A 13508-nucleotide genomic window follows, 5' to 3' on the forward strand; every position below is an offset into this window, starting at 1 on the left:
CTATGAGAGTGGTGAGGTGCTGGAACAGCTGCCCAGAGAGGCTGTGGATGCCCGTCCATCCCTGGAGGTGTTCAGGGCCGGGTTGGATGGGGCCCTGGGCTGCTGTGAAACGTGGAGGTTGGTGGCCCTGCATGTGGCAGCGGGTCGGAGCCTCGTGATCCTCGATGTCCCTCCCAGCCCCGCCGTTCTGTCGCGCCGTTGGCGCAGCCGAGGGACGCGCGCTTTTCTCTGCCCCACAACCGGCGGAGCCCCGGAACCCCGCGCCTTCCCGCCCAGAATGCAAATAGCCGCTTCGGCCACGCCCACTATGCAAATAGAGGGGCGGTACCCGCGACTGCAGCCACGCCCCCCGCCGCCCGGCGGTGCTGCTGGCGGTGCGGGTCCGTCCGGCGGTCCGTGTGTCCGTCCGTGCCGTGAGGGCCGCGCGGTGCCGCACAGCCGCCCCGCCTGCGCCGCGGCCGAGGAGCAGCGCCCCGCACCCCGCCCCGCACCGCCGCGGGGCTCGGCCCGCTCACGGCGCCTGTGCCCGGCACAAGATGGCGGCGAGAGGCGCCGGGCGAAGCACGCAGCGCCGTTCCGCGCCGCCGACGCGCCGCAAGGCCCCGCGCGGCCCGCAGAGCCCGGCCGGGAGGCGGCGGACCGGCGGACCCCGCGCTCCGAGCGGCGGCGCGGCCCGAAACCGCGCGACGGCGGCGCCGCGCGGCCCCAAGATGGCGGCCCGGAGGAACCCGGCCCCGCCGCCGCCGCACCGCGCGTGCGCGGCCCGCTCTCCTCTCCGCGCGTGCGCCTCCCGCCGCGCGCTCTGTGCGCCGGGCCGCTCCACGCGGGCGGGGGGGGAGGAGCTCCGGGCCGATCGCCGCTCCCCCTCCGCCCGGCCGCGAAGACGGCGCTCGGCCGGGCGGCCCCGCGCCTCTCCGCGCCGCTCCGCCCGCCCGGCGCTCCTCGCGGCTCTCGAGAAACCGGCGGCGGCGCGGGGAGCGCCGGGCGTTACGTAACGCTCCCCCCCCCCGCCCTCCGCGCGTGGTTCCGTCGCGGCGCGCTCGGCGCACGCCATTGGTCGGCGGCCGCGAGCGGGCGGGGCGGCGAGGGTATAAATAGGAGCGAGGCGGCCGGCGCCGCTCTTAGTTCGCCGCTTCCCCGCCGCGCGTCGCCGCTCTCCGCGCTCCGCTCCGCCCGCGCCCGCCGCCCTCCGCCATGAACGGGCAGCTGAACGGCTTCCACGAGGCGTTCATCGAGGAGGGGTCGTTCCTCTTCACCTCCGAGTCCGTGGGCGAAGGGCACCCAGGTGCGGGCCCGGCGGGGCGGCCATCGCGCAGGCGCGGCCTCGTCGGAGCGGGGGAGGGGCGGGGTGGGTGCGGGGTGGTCGCGCGCGCCGGGTTCCCGCGGGTCGCCGGGCGCGCGGAGTTGCGGGGGGGTGGGGGGGGGAGGGAGGCGTGACGTCACGAGGCGCGCGCGCCGCATTGCGGGCCCCGCAGTGCACGTGGTTACCGCGTGGGGAGGGCGCGGGACGGGGGGGGAGCGCGGCGCGCGGCGCTGTGACATTGCGGGGTGCGGTGCGGTGCGGCGGGTGGGATTGAGGGGGGGGGGCGGGGGGGGCCGTGACTCAACGCCGTGACTCAGCGGATCCCAGCCCCGCCGCCGCCCCCGCCCCTCCCCGCGCCGCTCCCGTTGTCACCGCGCTGCGGGACCCCCCCCCCCCCGCGCCGCCCTCAGCATCTCCGTCCCCCGCGCGGGGAATTGGGGGCGGCACCGCCTCCACCCCCCCCCACCCCCCCCGCACAACGCACCGATCCCGCAGCGGGGGCCACCGATGGCCGCGGGGCGAAGGTCCGAACCCACCGCCCCCCCCCCCCTCCTTTTATCCGGCTCTGCTCCCAAAGGTCGCCGCCAAGGACGGCGGGGGGGGGGGGGGGGGGGGGGAAGGTGTGCGGCTCCGACCCTCGCGGTACAAAAGGCCGCCGTGCTGCCCCCCCCCACAGATAAGATCTGCGATCAGATCAGCGATGCCGTGCTGGACGCCCACCTGCGGCAGGACCCCGACGCCAAAGTGGCCTGCGGTGAGCACAGCGGTGCGGGGCAATGCGGGGCAGTGCGGGAGCTCAGCACGGAGCTTAACGGCCCCCCCTCCTTTATTTCAACCATCCCCCCCCCGCCGCCTCCCAATCCTGCAGAAACGGTTGCAAAGACGGGGATGATTCTGCTGGCGGGCGAGATCACCTCCCGGGCTGCTGTGGATTACCAGAAGGTGGTGCGGGACACCATCCGGCACATCGGCTACGACGACTCCTCCAAAGGTACCAGCAGGGCCAGAAACCCCCCCTTACCCCCCCCCCAACCCTCCCAAATCGGCCCTTCGACCCCCCCGACCCCACTGTGAGCAGCACGGACCCCCCGACCCCCAAATGACCCCTTTGTGCAGCACGCTGCCCGCTCCCACCCCCAATTTGAGCAGCGCATCGACCCCCCCCCCCCCGTTTTGAGCAGCCCCCAAATCGGCCCTTTAACAGCCCGCTGAACCCCCACCCCTCAATTCAGCCCTTTGAGCAGCACAGACCCCCCCCAGTCCCACTTTGAGGAGATACTGACCCCCCCACCCCTCATATCAGCCTTTTGAACAGCCCGCTGACCCCCTCCCCACCCTTCAATTCAAGTCTCTGAGCAGCACAGACCTCCCCCACCCCCGATATGAGCAGCACAGACCCACCCCACCCCCACTTTTAGCAGCCCTCAGATCCCCCCCATCCCCAAATCAGCCCTTTAAGCAGCACAGGCCCCATCCTATCCCTCAATTCAGCCCTTTAACCAGCACAGACACCCCCCATCCCCAAATTCAGCCCTTTGAGCAGCACAGACCCCATCCTACCCCTCAATTCAGCCCTTTGAGCAGCACAGACCCCATTCCTACCCTCAGTTCAGCCCTTTGAGCAGCACAGACCCCATTCCTACCCTCAGTTCAGCCCTTTGAGCAGCACAGACCCCATTCCTACCCTCAGTTCAGCCCTTTGAGCAGCACAGATCCCCCCATCCCCAAAATCAGCCCTTTGAGCAGCACAGACCCCATCCTACCCCTCAATTCAGCCCTTTGAGCATCACAACCCCCCCCCATCCCCAAAATTGGCCCTTTGAGCAGCACAGACCCCTCCCTATCCCCAAAATCAGCCCTTCAAGCAGCACAGACCCCATCCTACCCCTCAAATCAGCCCTTTGAGCAGCACAGACCTCCCCCCCATCCCCAAAATCAGCCCTTTGAGCAGCACAGACCTCATTCCTACCCCTCAATTCAGCCCTTTAAGCAGCACAGGCCCCGTCCTACCCTCAGTTCAGCCCTTTGAGCAGCACAGACCCCATTTCTACTCCTCAATTCAGCCCTTTGAGCAGCACAGACCCCCCCATGCCCAAATTCAGCCCTTTGAGCAGCACAGACCCCATTTCTACCCCTTAATTCAGCCCTTTGAGCAGCACAGACCCCCCCATGCCCAAATTCAGCCCTTTGAGCAGCACAGACCCCATTTCTACCCCTCATTTCAGCCCCTTAAGCAGCACAGACCCTATCCTACCCTCAGTTCAGCCCTTTGAGCAGCACAGATCCCCCCATCCCCAAAATCAGCCCTTTGAGCAGCACAGACCCCATCCTCCCCTCAATTCAGCCCTTTGAGCAGCACAGACCCCATCCTACCCCTCAATTCAGCCCTTTGAGCAGCACAGACCCCATCCTACCCCTCAATTCAGCTCTTTAAGCAGCACAGACCTCCCCCTGTCCCCAAAATCAGCCCTTTGAGCAGCACAGACCCCATTACTACCCCCAGTTCAGCCCTTTGAGCATCACAACCTCCCCCCCATCCCCAAAATCAGCCCTTTGAGCATCACAGACCCCATCCTACCCTCAATTCAGCCCTATGAGCAGCACAGACCCCCCATCCCCAAATTCAGCCCTTTCAACAGCACAGACCCCCCCCCATCCCCAAAATCAGCCCTTTGAGCAGCACAGCCCCCCCCACCCCCACTTTTTGCAGCACACTGACCCCCCCCTGCTCTCCCACCCCCCAGGCTTTGACTACAAGACCTGCAACGTGCTGGTTGCCCTGGAGCAGCAGTCCCCAGACATCGCTCAGGGCGTTCACCTGGACCGCAGCGAGGAGGACATCGGTGCCGGCGATCAGGTGGGTTCGGTGCCGCGGTACCGGCCCGCTTTCTGTGTTTTCCAAACTCTGGAACTGCCCTTTTTCCCACGGCAGGGGTTGATGTTTGGTTACGCCACGGATGAGACTGAGGAGTGCATGCCTCTCACCATCGTGCTGGCACACAAACTCAACGCCAAGCTGGCCGAGCTGCGCCGCAACGGCAGCCTGCCATGGCTGCGCCCCGACTCCAAGACACAGGTGGGCTCTGCTGGGGGCACTGCAGGTCCCTTGGTGGCACTGCTGGGTCCTTTAGTGGCACTGCTGGGTCCCCTGGTGACACTGCTGGATCCCTTGGTGGCACTGCAGGGTCCTTTGGTGGCACTGCTGGGTCCTTTGGTGACATTGCAGATTCCTTGGTGGCACTGCTGGGTCCCTTGGTGGCACTGCTGGATCTTTTGGTGACATTGCGGGTTTCTTGGTGGCACTGCTGGGTCCCTTGGTGGCACTGCTGGGTCCTTTGGTGACATTGCAGATTCCTTGATGGCACTTCTGGGTCCCTTGGTGGCACTGCTGGATCTTTTGGTGACATAGCGGGTTTCTTGGTGGCACTGCTGGGTCCTTTAGTGACACTGCTGGATCCCTTGGTGGCACTGCAGGGTCTCCTGGTGGCACTGCTGGGTCCTTTAGTGACACTGCAGATCCCCTGGTGGCACTGCAGGGTCCCCTGGTGGCACTGCTGGGTCCTTTAGTGACACTGCAGGGTCCTTTGGTGGCACTGCTGGGTCCCTTGGTGGCACTGCTGGGTCCTTTAGTGACACTGCAGATCCCCTGGTGGCACTGCTGGGTCCCTTGGTGGCACTGCTGGGTCCTTTAGTGACACTGCAGATCCCCTGGTGGCACTGCTGGGTCCCTTGGTGGCACTGCTGGGTCCTTTAGTGACACTGCAGATCCCTTGGTGGCACTGCAGGGTCCTTTGGTGGCACTGCAGGGTCCTTTGGTGGCACTGCAGGGTCCTTTGGTGGCACTGCAGGGTCCCTTGGTGGCACTGCTGGGTCCTTTAGTGACACTGCAGATCCCCTGGTGGCACTGCTGGGTCCCTTGGTGGCACTGCTGGGTCCTTTAGTGACACTGCAGATCCCCTGGTGGCACTGCTGGATCCCTTGGTGGCACTGCTGGGTCTTTTAGTGACACTGCAGATCCCTTGGTGGCACTGCAGGGTCCCTTGGTGGCACTGCTGGGTCCTTTAGTGACACTGCAGATCCCTTGGTGGCACTGCTGGGTCCTTTGGTGGCACTGCAGATCCCTTGGTGGCTCTGCTGGGTCCTTTGGAGACACTGCAGGTCTTTTGGTGGCACTGCTGGGCCCTCAGTGGCATCGTGAGTCCCTGGGTATCACAGTTGGGTCCCTCGGTGTCACTGTTGGGTCCTTAGATGTCACTGTTGTGCCCTTGGATATCAACTTGGGTCCTCAGTGTCACTGTTGGTCCCTTGGTGTCACTTCTGGGTCTCTCAATCACTGCTGTTGGGTCCCTCAGTGTCCCTCTTGTGTCCTTCAACGTCCCTTGTGGTCTCTCGTTGTCCCTTTTGGGTCCCCCCAGTGTCACTGTTGGGTCCCCCAATGTCCCTGTCAGTCCCTGTGTGCCACTTTTGGGTCCCTTAGTGTCCCTTCTTGGTCTCTCAATCACTGCTGTTGGGTCCCTCAGTGCCCTGTTGGTCCCTCAATGTCACTGCTGGGTCCCTGGCTATCACAGTTGGGTCCCCCAATGTCCTTTTTGGGTCTCTGGGTGCCACTGTTGGGCCCCTTAGTGTCCCTTCTGCGTCTCTCAGTCACTGTTGTTGGGTCCCTCAGTGCCCTGTTGGTCCCTCAATGTCACTGCTGGGTCCTTGGCTATCACAGTTGGGTCCCCCAGTGTCCCTGTTGGGTCCCTGGGTGCCACTTTTGGTCCCTCGGTGTCACTGCTGGGTCTCTCAATCACTGTTGTTGGGTCCCTCAGTGCCCTGTTGGTCCCTCAGTGTCACTGCTGGGTCCCTGGCTATCACAGTTGGGTCCCTCTGTGTCCCTTTTGGGTCCCCTAATGTCCTTGTTGGTCCCTTCGTGTCACTTCTGGATCTTTCAATCACTATTTTTGGGTCCCTCAGTGTCACAGTTGGGTCCCCCAATATCAATGTGAGTCCCTTAGTGTCCCTTTTGGGTACCTGGGTGCCACTGTTGGTCCCTTGGTGTCACTTCTGTGTCTCTCAATCACTGTTGTTGGGTCCCTCGGTGTCCCTGTTGGTCCCTCAATGTCACTGCTGGGTCCCTGGTTATCACAGTAGGGTCCCCCAATGTCCCTTTTGGGTCCCTGGGTGCCACTTTTGGGGCCCTTGGTGTCCCTTCTTGGTCTCTCAGTCACTGCTGTTGGGTCCCTCAGTGCCCCATTGGTCCCTCAATGTCACTCTTGGGTCCCTGGCTATCACAGTTGGGTCCCCCAGTGTCCCTGTTGGTCCCCAGGTGCCACTTTTGGTCCCTCAGTGTCACTTCTGGGTCTCTCAATCACTGTTTTTGGGTCTCTCAGGGTCCCTTGCTGCCACTGTTGGTCCCTCGGTGTCACTTGTGGGTCTCAATCTGTGTTTCTGGGTCCCTCAGTGCCCTGTTGGTCCCTCAATGTCACTGCTGGGTCCCTGGCTATCACAGTTGGGTCCCCCAATGTCCCTGTTGGGTCTCCGGGTGCCACTTTTGGTCCCTTGGTGTCACTGCTGGGTCTCTCAATCTGTGTTTCTGGGTCCCTCAGTGCCCTGTTGGTCCCTCAGTGTCACTGCTGGGTCCCTGGCTATCACAGTTGGGTCCCCCAGTGTCCCTGTTGGTCCCCGGGTGCCACTTCTGGGTCTCTCAATCACTGTTGTTGGGTCTCTCAGGGTCCCTTGCTGCCACTGTTGGTCCCTCGGTGTCACTTGTGGGTCTCAATCAGTGTTTCTGGGTTCCTCAGTGCCCTGTTGGTCCCTCAATGTCACTGCTGGGTCCTTGGCTATCACAGTAGGGTCCCCCAATGTCCCTGTTGGGTCCCTGGGTGCCACTTTTGGTCCCTCGGTGTCACTGCTGGGTCTCTCAATCACTGTTGTTGGGTACCTCGGTGTCCCTGTTGGTCCCTCAGTGTCACTGCTGGGTCCCTGGCTATCACAGTTGGGTCCCTCTGTGTCCCTTTTGGGTCCCCTAATGTACTTGTTGGTCCCTTGGTGTCACTTCTGGATCTTTCAATCACTATTTTTGGGTCACTCAGTGTCACAGTTGGGTCCCCCAATATCAATGTGAGTCCCTTAGTGTCCCTGTTGGTCCCTGGGTGCCACTTTTGGTCCCTCGGTGTCACTTCTGGGTCTCTCAATCACTGTTGTTGGGTCTCTCAGGGTCCCTTGGTGCCACTGTTGGTCCCTCGGTGTCACTTGTGGGTCTCAATCAGTGTTTCTGGGTTCCTCAGTGCCCTGTTGGTCCCTCAATGTCACTGCTGGGTCCCTGGCTATCACAGTAGGGTCCCCCAATGTCCCTGTTGGGTCCCCGGGTGCCACTTTTGGTCCCTCAGTGTCACTTCTGGGTCTCAGTGTCCCCACTGCTGTCTCCCTCTTGCCCTCCCCTCGCCCCCCGGCCGCCCCCAGCCCTTCCCTTGTGGTTTCTGTGCCCTCTGACCTCCTCCCCCCCCCAGGTGACGGTGCAGTACATGCAGGACCGCGGTGCCGTCATCCCCATCCGCGTGCACACCATCGTCATCTCGGTGCAGCACGACGAGGAGGTTTGCCTGGACGAGATGCGAGACGCCCTGAAGGAAAAAGTGATCAAAGCCGTGGTGCCCTGCAAGTACCTGGACGAGGACACCATTTACCACCTGCAGCCCAGCGGCCGCTTCGTCATCGGCGGCCCCCAGGTTTGGCCGCCGTCCCCCAGCCCCCGGTGCCCCGCGCGGTGACGCCGACGCGGCCGCGGTGACGCCAACGTCCTCCGTAGGGCGACGCCGGGCTGACGGGGCGGAAGATCATCGTGGATACGTACGGGGGCTGGGGGGCTCACGGCGGAGGGGCTTTTTCTGGCAAGGATTACACCAAGGTGGATCGGTCGGCCGCCTACGCCGCGCGCTGGGTCGCCAAGTCGCTCATCAAAGCCGGGCTGTGCCGCCGCGTCCTGGTGCAGGTGGGTCCCACGGCTCCTCCTTCACAGAGCCACAGAACGGCCAGGGTTGGAAGGGACCTCAAGGATGGTGAAGCTCCAACCCCCTGCCAATGCAGGGCCACCAACCGTCCCACCTAATGCTGCACCAGGCTGCCCAGGGCCCCAAACAACCCGGCCCTGAACACCTCCAGGGATGGACGGGGATCCACAGCCTCTCTGGGCAGCTGTTCCAGCACCTCACCGCTCTCACAGCAAACAACTTCCCCCTCACATCCAACTGAAATCTGCCCTCCTTCAGCTTAAACCCATTTCCCCTCATCCTGCAGTTATCTCCCCTTTCCAAGAGCTGACTCCCCTCCTGTTTGTAGGCTCCCCTTAGGTACTGCAGGCTGCAATGTTTCACCCCACAGCCTTCTTTTCTCCATGCTGAACAAGCCCAGCTCCCTCAGCCTGTCCTCATAGTGGAGGTGCTGCAGCCCTGCTCATCTCTGTGGCTCCTCTGGACCCCCTCCAACAGCTCCCTGTCCTTCTTGTACTGGGGGCTCCAGCCCTGGACGCAGTGCTGCAGATGGGGCCTCACAAGAGCAGAGGGGAACAATCACCTCTCTGTCCCTGCTGCCAGCCCTCTGCTGATGGAGCCCAGGATCCCATTTGCTTTCTGAGCTGTAATCACACACTGCTGGCTCATGTTCAGCTTTTCACCCATCAGGACCCCCAGGTCCTTCTCCACAGGGCTGCTCTCAGGTTCTGCTCCTCGCAGTCTGTATGGAAGCCTGGCATTCCTCCATCCCAAGTGCCAAACTCTGCGCTTTGCCGTGCTGAACCTCATCACCCAGCCCCCTTTCCAGCCTCTCGAGGTCCCTCTGAACAGCATCCCATCCTTCAGCCGTGTCAACCACACCACTCAGCCTCCCCCTCCTCCCCACCCACCCCGCCGCCCCCTTTCTGCCCCCCCCCATTGCCACTCATCGTTCATCTCCCCCCTCCTCCCCGCAGGTTTCCTACGCCATCGGTGTCTCCCACCCGCTCTCCATCTCCATCTTCCACTACGGCACCTCGCAGAAGAGCGAGAGGGAGCTGCTGGACATCGTCAAGAAGAACTTCGACCTGCGGCCCGGGGTCATCGTCAGGTATGGGGGGTCGGGGGGGGTTGTGGGGTGGGTTATGGGGTGGGGGGGGTTATGGGGTGGGGGGTTATAGGGGGCGGGGGGTGACGCCTGCTGCTGGCTGCTGAGTTGGAAGCTTTGAATTGAGGCTGGGGGGCGGCGGGGCTGTGAGCAGCACTGCTGGGTGGGGGGGGGATGCGGGGTGGGGGGGATTTGTGGGGTGGGGGGGATGCGGGGTGTGGGGGAGATATGGGGTGTGGGATATGGGAGATACAGGGTATGGGATGTGGGGTGTGGGATTTGTGGGGTGGGGGAGATGTGGGGTGGGGGGGATGTGGGGTGTGGGGCCGGGGAGATGGAGGATATGGGATGTGGGGTGTGGGGGAGATATGGGGTGTGGGATATGGGATGTGTGGGATTTGTGGGGTGGGGAAGATGTGGGGTGTGGGATTTGTGGGGTGGGGGAGATGTGGGGTGGGAATTTGTGGGGTGGGGGATTTGTGGGGTGGGGGGGATGTGGGGTGTGGGGCCGGGGAGATGGAGGATATGGGGTGTGGGGTGTGGGGGAGATATGGGGTGTGGGATATGGGAGATACAGGGTATGGGATGTGGGGTGGGGGATTTGTAGGAGATACGGGATGTGAGATGTGGGGTGTGGGAGACACGGGGTGTGGGATATGGGAGATGTAGGATGTAGGGTGTGGGGTGTGGGATTTGTGGTAGATATGGGATGTGGGGTGTGGGAGATATGGGGTGTGGGATTTGTGGGGTGGGGGAGATGTGGGGTGTGGGATATGGGAGATGTAGGATATGGGATGTGTGGGGTGTGGGAGATAGAAGTTATGGGATGTGGGGTGTGGGATTTGTGGGGTGTGGGGGAGATATGGTGTGTGGGATATGGGATGTGTGGGATTTGTGGGGTGGGGAAGATGTGGGGTGTGGGATTTGTGGGGTGGGGGAGATGCGGGGTGGGGGAGATGTGGGGTGTGGGGCCAGGGAGATAGAGGATATGGGATGTGGGGTGTGGGGTTTGTGGGGTGTGGGGTTTGTGGGGTGTGGGATTTGGGAGATAGAAGTTATGGGATGTGGGGTATGGGATTTGTGGGGTGTGGGGGAGATATGGCATGTGGGATATGGGATGTGTGGGATTTGTGGGGTGTGGGATTTGTAGGAGATATGGGATGTGGGGTGTGGGAGATATGGGGTGTGGGGTGTGGGAGATGTCGGATATGGGGTGTGTGGGGTGTGGGAGAAGTTATGGGATGTGGGGTGTGGGATTCGTAGGAGATATGGGAGGTGTAGGATATGGGATGTGGGGTGTGGGAGATATGGGGTATGGGATATGGGAGATATGGGGTGTGGGTGATGTAGGATGTGGGATTTATGGGATGTGGGTTGTGGGATATGGGAGATACAGGGTATGAGATGTGGGATTTGTGGGAGATGTGGGATGTGGGGTTTATGGGATGTGGGGGGATATGGGGTGTGGGATATGGGAGATACAGGATAAGGGATGTGAGATGTAAGTTATTGGGACACGGAATGTAGGATATAGGATATGGGACGTGGGATATTGGGGTGTGGGATGTGGGAGGTACGGGATATGAGTTATTGGGACGTGGGATGTAGGACATAGGATATGGGATGTGGGATATGGGATGTTGGATGTGGGATATGGGACGTGGGCTAAGAGATATTGGGATATGAGGTGTGGGGTATGGGATATTGGGATATGGGGTAGGAGACATGAAATATGGGACATGGGATAAGGGTTATAAGATATGGGATATAGGACACGGGATATAAGAGATAAGATACAGGATATAAGATATAAGATATAGGATATGGGATATAGGATATGGGACATGGCATATGGGATATAGGATATGGGACATAAGATATGGGATATAAGACATGGGATATGGGACATGGGATGTAAGATACAGGATATGGGATGTAAGATGGGATATAAGACATGGGGTATGGAACATGGGATGTAAGATACAGGATATGAGACATGGGACATGGGACACAGAATATGGGATATAGGATATAGGACATGGGATACAGGACATGGGATGTAAGATATGGGGTATGAGACATGGGATATGGGATATGGGATATAGGACATGGGATACAGGACATGGGATGTAAGACATGGGATATGGGACATGGGATGTAAGATACAGGATATGGGATGTAAGATGGGATATAGGGTATGGGATATGGGATATAAGACATGGGATATGGGACATGGGATGTAAGATACAGGATATGGGATGTAAGATGGGATATAGGGTATGGGATATGGGATATAAGACATGGGATATGGGACATGGGATGTAAGATACGGGATATGAGACATGGGACATAGGATATGAGACATGGGACATAGGATATGAGACATGGGATATGGGACATAGAATATGGGATATAGGATATGGGACATGGGATATAGGACATGGGATGTAAGATATGGGACATGGGATATAGGACATGGGATGTAAGATATGGGATATGAGACATGGGATATAGGACATGGGATACAGGACATGGGATGTAAGATATGGGGTATGAGACATGGGATATGGGATACAGGATATGGGATATAGGACATGAGATATAGGATATAGGACATGGGATACAGGACATGGGATGTAAGATATGGGATATGGGACATGGGATATGGGATATGGGATATGGGATATGGGACATGGGATGTAAGATATGGGATATGGGATATGGGATATGGGACATGGGATATGGGACATGGGATGTAAGATATGGGATATGGGACATGGGATGTAAGACACGGACACGGGACGGTGCCCATCAGTGTGGCCACCCTCTGTGTGCTCACAGCTCCTCCCCCACACCGGGGGCTGGGGGCAGGAAACGTCGCAGCCTTGCTGGGGGTGGGGGGTGGGGGGTCGTTGCGCTGAGCCCCGCTGAGCTGCGCTGTTTGTAGGGACCTGGACCTGAAGAAACCCATCTACCAGCGGACCGCAGCCTACGGCCACTTCGGTAGGGACAGCTTCCCCTGGGAGGTGCCCAGGAAGCTCAAATACTGACGGCTGTGAGGCCCTTTTCCCCCACTCCTGCTGGCGTAGCCTACAGAGAAGCTTTCAGGCTCTTGGGGGAAAAGCCCCCCCTCCCCATCCTGTCCCTCCCCCCCCCATCCCCTTTCCCCACTGTCTGTTCCACGGTTGCATTGTGTGGGGACCACACGCGGCCTCGTGCCTCCCCCCATCTCCTCCCACCCCCCCAATGTAGAACCTCAATGTCTGAGCTGCCCCCCCCCCCTCCGACCCGGGACCCCCCCGGGTCCCTCCTGGTGCTGGCTGTGCTGCTCTGACCGCCTTCCAACCTCTCTGCTGCTCCCTTTGGGCTGATGTGGGATCAAGGTTGGAGGTGGGGGGGTGGGGGGGCGATAACACAGCTCCCCCCCCCACCCCCCACCCCCCCCTTCTCCCATCGTGAGGAGGAAAATGAGTTGTTTTGGTTTTTTTTTCCCCCCTTTTTTAACTAATTTCACTGTTTTCTTGGTAAGAAAGCGGAACCCAGAGCTGCACAGCCCCCCCCAGCTCTGCCACAGGATTTGGGGGAGGGGGGGGGGGGTTGGAGCTGGGCTGAGCTGTGGGGCTTCGATGGAGGTTTTGGGGGGCGGGGGGGGGGCAGTTTGGGGCGAGGGGGGATGGGGAGGAAGGGGGGGGGGTCGGCCCTACATACTTGAACGTTTTTTAGTGGCGTATTTATTGTGTGCTGAGGTGCGGGGTGTGATACAGAGAAGCCCCCGCGCTCAGACGGCAGCTCCTGGTTGATCCCTTCCCCTGAAAGCCCCCCCCCTGCACCCCCCCCCACCCACCCCCCATCCATGGGAGGACGTTGGGGGGCTCCGTGCCCCCCTGGGCGGCGCTGGGGTCCCGGCTGTGGGGCGCTTTGGTCGGTGTGGTACAGAGAAGCCGGCTTGTTTACCTGCCCCCCCCGGGGTCGGCCCCAGAAGTGCCTTTTAGGGGTGGGGGGGTGCTGGGGGGAGGGGGTGGCTTTCACCCTTCCCCCCCCCCCCCCTTTTTTTTTTTTCTCCCCTTTTTTAACACATTTTGGTTTTTTTCTGGACCGTTTTCCACTCGGTTTCACCGCCCCCACC

General features: G+C 60.9%; 1 protein-coding gene and 1 long non-coding RNA gene across 2 annotated transcripts; both read left to right on the forward strand.

The window, feature by feature from the left end:
• Positions 1-1114: 1114 nt before the first annotated feature.
• Positions 1115-12795, forward strand: MAT2A (methionine adenosyltransferase 2A). The gene is made up of 9 exons (XM_090125733.1): positions 1115-1285; positions 1980-2057; positions 2172-2294; positions 4048-4160; positions 4236-4379; positions 7795-8013; positions 8094-8276; positions 9252-9385; positions 12330-12795. The coding sequence occupies exons 1-9, from the start codon at positions 1195-1197 to the stop codon at positions 12430-12432; spliced, it is 1188 nt and encodes a 395-aa protein (XP_089981859.1). The 5' UTR covers positions 1115-1194; the 3' UTR covers positions 12433-12795.
• Positions 10318-11806, forward strand: LOC149914793 (uncharacterized). Its single transcript, XR_016460205.1, has 2 exons — positions 10318-10572; positions 10649-11806. It is a non-coding gene; the product is annotated as an uncharacterized LOC149914793 (long non-coding RNA).
• Positions 12796-13508: the final 713 nt, after the last annotated feature.

The sequence above is a fragment of the Phasianus colchicus genome, chromosome 27, assembly GCF_987193195.1.
Source record: "Phasianus colchicus chromosome 27, bPhaCol1.hap1.1, whole genome shotgun sequence".
Classification (NCBI taxonomy): domain Eukaryota; kingdom Metazoa; phylum Chordata; class Aves; order Galliformes; family Phasianidae; genus Phasianus; species Phasianus colchicus.